This window comes from the organism of the source record quoted next, unplaced genomic scaffold (genome assembly GCF_019419815.1).
Source record: "Pyrus x bretschneideri cultivar Hongxiangsu unplaced genomic scaffold, Pyrus_bretschneideri_v1 Contig26, whole genome shotgun sequence".
NCBI lineage: Eukaryota > Viridiplantae > Streptophyta > Magnoliopsida > Rosales > Rosaceae > Pyrus > Pyrus x bretschneideri.
This window is the reverse complement of record NW_025999568.1, coordinates 2,144,297-2,152,761: the sequence shown is the minus strand read 5'-3', so window position 1 is coordinate 2,152,761 and position 8,465 is coordinate 2,144,297. Positions and strand designations below refer to the sequence as shown.

At 38.8% G+C, this 8,465-nt stretch overlaps 1 protein-coding gene across 1 annotated transcript; it reads left to right on the top strand.

The window, feature by feature from the left end:
* Positions 1-1,652: 1,652 nt before the first annotated feature.
* LOC103952229 (katanin p60 ATPase-containing subunit A1) lies at positions 1,653-6,164 on the top strand. Its single transcript, XM_009363784.3, has 7 exons — positions 1,653-2,056; positions 2,995-3,466; positions 3,970-4,167; positions 4,403-4,647; positions 4,838-4,996; positions 5,149-5,236; positions 5,645-6,164. Exons 1-7 carry the CDS (start codon positions 1,935-1,937, stop codon positions 5,924-5,926), a joined length of 1,566 nt encoding a protein of 521 aa, XP_009362059.2. The 5' UTR covers positions 1,653-1,934; the 3' UTR covers positions 5,927-6,164.
* Positions 6,165-8,465: the final 2,301 nt, after the last annotated feature.

Below are 8,465 nucleotides of genomic sequence, written 5' to 3'. Positions count from 1 at the left end.
GCCAACGATTCTTTGACCATAGTCCTATTTCCATTTCCTTTGGCTAGGAAAAAGTCAGTTTTGTTCGAGATGTTGTCTTACCCTACCATTGTTCTTACACTATTCGATGACACCAATAAATTTCGAATCCTACTATGATGTCCTATCGAATGTGTAGTTGTGCGTTAATGTAGCATGATCGAGTAACGCTTATGACTTTCGACACTAGAACAACATAAGGTGAACCGTTCTATCTACTACCTCCAATCAATGGTTATTACCCTTACTGGGAAAACTTAATGACACCCTTCCGTGTTGTCACAATAACCAATGAGGACTACACTTTGGCCTTTCACATATTCCAGACCGTAATCCAAAGTCCTTTGAACGTATCTCAAAACCTTTTTGGCTGTCCCATAATGTTTGGTTGTAGGACACTGTATAAACCTTACTAGCAGACTTGCATCATACATGATATCGAGTCTTGTTGCTGTGAGGTATAACAAGCTTCCACAATCTACCTATACTATGTTTCATCTGCAAGACCACTACCATCATCCTTGCTAAGTTTGTCACAACCAGATGTGTTGTTACTACCTTGCACTTTTTTAAACCAAACTTACTTAAGAAAGAAGAAGCATACTTCTTTTGATGGATAAAGATGCTTGAACTAGTTTGAAGTATTTTCATTTGAAGAAATGATGTAGGAGGCCCAAGTCTGTCTTTTGAATTCTTCTAGCATCTCCAGATTGTTCCACGTATAGTTTATGTCATCCACATAAATGGACACAATTAGAAGTCCATCATCTCCCCTTGTCTTGATGTAGAGATTTGCTTCACTCTGGCTCTTTTCAAAAACCACACCGTGAGAGATAGGAATCTACTTCCGCATACCATGCTTTTGGTGCTTGTTTCAAACCATATACAGCCTTGTGCAACCTATACACCTTGTCCTTTGCTCCTTGTACAACAAATCATTCAGCTTTTCTGTGTAGCAATATGTTGACTTAAGCTTCTCCTTTGTGTTGTTTGTATGGAATGCCTAGGTTTCACATATTCACAACTAACTTCAGTCACTCTTGGTCTAATTCTAGCACCCTCTTCTACATATTACACTACCACATGCTTCTTTGAATTTGTTTTCCAGTCCCATACAACATTCTAAGAGAAGAAAAAAAAAAAAAAAAAAAAAGACATCCCTTGACAATATTAGCTTCTTTCTAACTGGATCAAACAACCTATAGGCTTTATCACATGTCCCGTATCCCACAAACGCACATTTCTGACTCTTTGCAACAAGCTTTTGTCTAAAATTAGATTGAGCAATACCCTTAGTCTGAACTTTTGGAGTCACAGAAAGTGAGGCAAATACCTTCTAAATCACTTCTGTATACACGTATCTAATATTTGCTTGAAACCTTTTAAAGCAGCCACAGCCTCTTACAGTCCATTACTATTGATGTTCTTAGTGTTTTCGATCACTGAGAAAATAGGGTCGTATGCTCGGGTAAGAGCAAACAAAACTTTGTTGACTTGTCTTTGATTTTGGTTTTAAAAGAAGCTGAATTTGAAATATGTTAGGTCGCCAATTGCCACCCTACGTCTTCAAAAAAAGGAAAAAGCAAAAAATAAGAAATCATGAAACGTGATATCTTCTTTATTGGGTAAGCTTTTCCTCTAGGCCTTCCCGTTAGGCAAACCGACGCAGGCCCACACTGTAACGACTAACCCCGAGGACAATTTGGTAATTTCAAACCGCAGCCCTCCTCTCTCCCCTTTGCCTGAAAACGCTTAAGTAAACGGCGACGTCGTAGCTGCTGGACTGCTCCATCATCCTAGAGAGAGAAACTGTTGAGTTCGAGTGTGAGCTTCTTCTTCCTCCTCCTCCTCCTCCCAAGTACGTGAACCCTAATTGTACGGAACCCTAGAAAATCACAGAGAGAGAGAGAGAGAGTATGGTGGGGCCAACGCTGGTGGGTCTGCAAGACCACCTGAAGCTAGCGAGGGAATACGCAATGGAAGGGCTCTACGACACCTCCCTGATCTTCTTCGATGGGGGCATTGCTCAGATCAACAAGTACATTTCTTGATTTTTGTCAATCCTCTTTCATTTCTTCTTATTTCGTTACAATGTTATTTGTTTCGGAGCAATTTGTTGAATTTTCTAGGTTTTTGGATTCGACGTTGTTTTGAAATTTGAGTATGTGGGATTTTCAAATTTTGTTGAATCTGTTTGATTCGTGCGACTCCGAGATATGATTTTTCCAGGAAAATGCTCATTCTGTTTGGGATAATTTAATGGCATTGTAGGTGGAAAGAGAATTGGTGGGAATCCTCCTTGGGAAAATTCTGTAACGTATCCTAGAGGCCCTTTTCTTCTAGTTTTCTGATTTGTACATGAAATGATTAAATGGGAAAGGATTAGTTCTAGGGATTACTATAGAATTTTAAAGAAATTTGGTTGGAGATAAATTCATAGTTCAAAATTTGAACTAGATTGAGCAAAAATGTAACTTTGTAGTAACTTTATGATTATAATCTTACCACTAGCATCATATTTCTTCCGCTATGCCCTTTTACTAATGAACAAGGTGTACGAGTTCCACAAGATAACCATATTATTTTTTGAGGGGAGGGGGCAAGATTTCCATGTGCCTCAGTACAAGGCACTTGAAACAACAATATGCTTTGGATTTTTTTTCCTGTATTTAATTTGCATCACAACAAAAATATAAGAGTGAGGAGGTTGGTTTTTCCCCAGTTCTCATAATCAAATAGCATTGTAGCAATCCAAAGGTTAATAGGACTAGTAAAGAAGCTTTGTCACTTTTTCATCCTAAAAAATTTTCCAGCTGCTATATTCTACCAAAATAACTGGATGGGTCTTTTTGCCAGACTTCAGTCCCTTTTTAATGTATCATGGGATGGAATTGCGTTGTTTATAGGATTACTTTTGTCATACTGTTCCTACCTAAGTCTACTTGGTATAAGTTTGAATTTATAATTTTGTTCCAGGCACCTAAACACGCTTGATGATCCGTTGATTCGCGCAAAATGGATGAATGTAAAGAAAGCACTTTCTGAGGAAGCAGAGGTTGTGAAGCACTTAGATGCAGAGAGAAGAGCATTTAAGGACATTCCTGCAGGCCGGCGCCCTTCGTCACCTCCAATTCATGCTAAGTCGTCATTTGTTTTTCAACCCTTAGATGAATACCCAACTTCTTCTGGTTTTCCAATGGATGATCCTGATGTGTGGAGGCCACCAAGTCGGGACACTTCAGGTAGAAGGCCTGGAAAGGCTGGTCAAGGTGGTATGAGGAAGTCACCACAAGATGCAACTTGGGCTCGTAGCTCTGCAACCAAAACAGGCACACCTGGCCGTGGTGCAAAAGCTGGTGGATCAAGTAGGGCTAACTCAGGGGCACGAACATCTACTAGTGGAAAGAAAGGCACGGGTTCTGGCAAATCTAGCAAGGCAGATTCAGTGGTACGTTCTATCAAACGATATATATTCACTGTACGATCTTAGTTCGCTAATGTGTTTGGGATCCAGGAATCTTTTTAAACCATAAAGTGCTAACCTTCATTTTTCAAATACCTGTCACTAGTTAATTATGTTGTGTTAAAAACTTTTGTCGTATTATTTTCTTCACATGTCCTCCTTGCAATGTTATGCATAACTATGACCTTGTATTGTAGGGCTCGTTTGGAAGTGCTTTTAAAATGACTAAAACCGGTTTTGGTGAAATTGATTTTGGGTTCCAAAAGCACTTTACGTGCTTCTTGGAAGAAGCATCAGACATGTGCTTCTTGCAAGAGTCGCTTAAAGTGCTTTTCCAAAATCCACTTGGATTTTTACCAAGGATTTTCATAGAAGGCGCCTTTAAGTCATTTTAAAAGCACATCCAAACGAGCCCGTAATTATTAACATCCATTTGTAATCTTCAATTTTAGTATCATTGTTAACTGATTTGTTTTTGAAATTTATAGAATGGTGATGCTGAAGATGGAAAGTCAAAGAGGTCACAGTATGAGGGTCCTGATCCTGATTTGGCTGAAATGCTTGAAAGGGACGTATTGGAAACCAGTCCTGGAGTGAGATGGGATGATGTTGCGGGTTTACAAGAAGCAAAAAGACTTTTAGAGGAAGCCGTTGTGCTTCCTTTGTGGATGCCTGAATATTTTCAGGTAGTGTTGAATGGTTGAATGAAAATAGTTGACGACATTTACGTAGGAAAAATGAAAATAGTTGCGTTACTACGTCTTCACATCTCTACTTTGAAAAGTAGGCTTCAATTTATACCAATTTCACATTTCTTTCTTCATTTCACTGAAGCAATTGATTCTTTCTCTACGTGCTGAAATGTCTTGATCCTGATAGGTCCCAGTTCTCAGATTGAATTTATTGCTTCTTGGATTGCAGGGAATTAGGAGGCCGTGGAAGGGTGTTCTTATGTTCGGTCCTCCTGGAACGGGGAAGACATTACTTGCTAAAGCTGTTGCTACTGAGTGTGGCACAACTTTTTTCAATGTCTCCTCTGCTACTTTAGCTTCAAAATGGCGTGGAGAGAGTGAACGTATGGTTCGGTGCTTATTTGATCTTGCTAGAGCTTATGCACCGAGTACAATCTTCATCGATGAAATTGATTCGCTTTGCAATTCCCGGGGGTAAGATTTTATTCCAGTTTTACGTAAAGATCTTATTTAACTCCTTAGATGTTATTGCATGTATGTTTTGCATGTTTTGTTTTAAAGCTATATACTTACTTTCCTGTTCTTGACGTTTCAACTGGAAAATTCAATGTGATGTGGGATCTTTCCATGTACTGACCTAAGTTCAAAATATCCATTTGTCTAGGGCATCAGGGGAGCATGAGTCATCCAGAAGGGTGAAATCTGAACTTCTAGTTCAGGTAGATGGGGTCAACAATACTGGCACGAATGAAGATGGTACTCGTAAAATAGTGATGGTTCTGGCAGCTACTAACTTCCCATGGGACATAGATGAGGCACTCAGGTTGGTCTTTATCTTGTATTCAGGTTTCAGACTCCAAACCGGCTATTCAATTTTTTAGTTGGAAAGAGTGGTAGGCTTTATGTATGTTGCATATTGTCAGTTGACAATGTTTGTTCAGTCTTGGTATATCTAACCCGGTTTTACTCATTCAGGAGGAGGCTGGAGAAACGTATATATATTCCCCTACCAAATTTTGAGAGCCGTAAAGCACTTATTCAGATAAATTTGAAAACTGTGGAGGTACTGCAGTTACCAATATTGTATTATGCTTATATTACTAGTGTCTATCACAATTAGATATGCATTTTGCACCTTACGCTAGACCTTTCTATAATTTCATTGTAATTTGTAGGTTAATTTTGGACGGGTATTTCTGTCACGGCCTAATAACCTAAAATGGATCACATGGTGTATTGTTATGCTATTTTGGTGGTTGTACCAGTTAGAAAATGAAAATAGAATAAAACTGTGGCATCTTCGAGGGCGGGACAGAAAAATCACTGCTTCCTGGGGTTTTGGTTTTTGTTTATCATATAGATTGACTGCTCTGTGCTCTAGACAATCAGAATCTAGATGTGTCAGAGAATTCATTCTGGTGCGTTTTTATCCTAGGTAAGTTAAATCAAAAAAATGTTTGTGATGCATCAGGTGGCCCCTGACGTTGATATGGATGATGTGGCTCGTCGAACAGAAGGATATAGTGGTGATGATCTCACAAACGTTTGCCGGGATGCTTCCTTGAATGGGATGAGGCGCAAAATAGCTGGAAAGACGCGTGATGAGATTAAGAGCATGTCCAAGGACGATATTTCAAAGGATCCTGTTGCCATGTGCGACTTTGAAGAAGCCCTGGGGAAGGTCCAACGGAGTGTGTCTCAAGCTGATATTGAACGGCATGAGAAATGGTTTCACGAATTCGGATCAGCATAGAGTTTGTCAACTCATGTTGTGGGTGCTAAATTGTTGCGGTGCGTGGTCGAGTTTCCGAGTTATTGAGTCTTGTTGTCCTTGATACTTCCATCTGTGTTTAGGCAGAAATTAGTTTTTGTACCCCAAAAGTGTTGGAAAGGTGTTAGTGTTGTGCTGTTTTGTATCTGTAACCGTGAGTGTATATAATCTGGTTTTTGCTTATTTGATCCGTATTACTAATACACTAAATTTCATTCAACAGTGATTTATATCTAGACATTCAGTGAAAAGAACCATTCAACATCCATGCTATCATCAAAATATTGGTCGTATGGACCAATTCCTAACGAAAGCGGTTTACTTGTGCTATAATATGGGTAGTCGGCGTGGTTCATGTTCATGTAGTATTGTACCGTATGATAGGAGCATATTCATGCGACTTAATTAGCTTGTTCTCGTGCATTTATGTTGTGTTTCCTTAGCTATTTTAGTGTTTAAAGTCACTTTGTTGCATTTTCAGATTATAAGGCCAAAGTGTGCAAGAAGATGCAAATTGGAGTCTTTTGGAGTGAAAGAGGAATGAATGAGTTGAAGACTTGAAGAAACGACGAATTCCTACGCCAACGATGAATTCTTACCAAAACGAAGAATCCTACTCAAACAAGGCTTCCTATTTTAGGAAAGTTGACCCTAAGTTTCCCGTTTTGGTAACCTTTCCTAATTCTAAACGTCCATATTTTCTAGCCACTTTATAGGCCTCGTATGCACTTTAGGACACAAAACCAAGGCCCTAGCCCTATTTCCCTTCCTAGCCGCACCTTTATATTTATGTTTTAATTTCCTATTTTCGTAAGCCTTTGATTTAATTTTAAATAAGCTAGGGTTAGTTTTCTGAAACCCTACACATTTTTACAACCTAGCCGCACCTAATATTCACCCTAATTCTAAAAACAGCCGCAAATCACATTCAACCTAGTTTTGTCCCTAAGCCGCACCTATTTGGCTTTTCTAAGCCGTAGCATATTAACCCTTATTTCTCCAATGCCGTGCATTTTTTTCCATTAACCCTAATAGATTATTCAGCCATTATCTCCCATACACTAAACAGCCGCACCCTAATTCCATTCCATTACCTATCATCCCATTCATTATTCATGCCATTGATTATTCATTCCACTAACCCAAAAAACATCCAGCCGCATATCCCATTTTTCCATTCTTTATTCAGCCATTTTCTTTTATTCCCTCAATTCCCCCCACATCCGTAGCATCCATATAACCTAATAAACCAAAAAGAAAAGGGGCGGCAGCCAATATATCCCATTATTCATTCAATCCGAGCATCCATTCTCCCATTCTAGCTTAAAAACCGTGCAGCCTTCACAAAAAAAAACATCACAGCCGCAGCCACCATTTCCTATATTTCTTCTCTGCCGTGCCTTTTCCCATTGCATTTTTTCTTCCTCCATCATTCCACCACCTTGCCGCACCACCAATCCACCCTAAACCTATCTATAACCCAGAAATTCACCCAAAATCATCCAAAACCCAATCTGCCGCAGCAAGGAGAAGAGGAAAGAGGAGCTTCGACGCGCACCAATTCACGTGGATTCGTTGGGCGTTTTAGGTGTAATCATTCCTTTGTGCTTTATGTTTAAATTCAATTGTATTTCTCTTTTTGCGAATATGAGAGGCTAAATCCCCCTAGTTAGCTAGGGGGTGATTCGAAACCATGTTTATGCTTGCAATATGAATTGATTATATTTGGTTGGAATTTCATGAATGGTGAATTCAATTTGTTTAACTGCTTGATCGATAACTTATTTATGTATGTTGATTGAGAGTGCACGCTTAATTTTCATGCATGAATATGACGCTAGAATATAAGTGAGTTTCACCTAATAGTTATGAACTTATATTCACAAGTAGTGGAGGTTGCTTATAAACAATCGCGTTAAATGAATTCTTGGCACTAGTTTCATGCTCATCATAGTAACGAATGCCTCGTCAACACTTATAGTTTTCATGTTGCTTAATGATCTTTGATTGTATCTTTATTGTGCTTTTCACGTAAAGGACTTTTGGAGAATGTTTTGAATTGCGTTGCGCTAACCCATCCAATTCATTAACTTAAGGAAAACTTGACGGTTAATTTAAGCGGACCTAATTAACCCGGGGTGTTGAGTTTCATAATTTATCGAAAGACCAACTGAAAATCATTTTGTATGCAAGTGTAACATGTGTGGAGAAGAACCTTCTAGCTAGCATTGATTCCATATTTCATCACATTCATATTGAAATTCTGCCTTTAAATTACAATTTGTGCATTTAATTTATTTTCGTCAAAACCTCAATACCCCTTTACCTTAGTGTCTAATTTAGTTAGAAAGTGTCTTAATTTGTGTTTATAAGTGTTTTGTATTCTTTGAGTCTAGTTTAGTGTTTTTAACGTTTGTTTTACGTTTTTGAGTCAGTGTCCAAGTGATTTAGTAATCCCTCCTAATCCCCGGTCTAGAACGATCCCTACTTGCATCTTTACTACAATTGTCACAAGAGGGTT

Bases quoted from the DNA above. Each gene is read 5' to 3' on its own strand.
- LOC103952229 (XM_009363784.3), top strand. From the start codon at position 1,935: ATGGTGGGGCCAACGCTGGTGGGTCTGCAAGACCACCTGAAGCTAGCG. The intron at 3,467-3,969 runs GTACGTTCTATC...TGAAATTTATAG, and splicing joins CTAGCAAGGCAGATTCAGTG to AATGGTGATGCTGAAGATGG. The intron at 4,997-5,148 runs GTTGGTCTTTAT...TTACTCATTCAG, and splicing joins GACATAGATGAGGCACTCAG to GAGGAGGCTGGAGAAACGTA.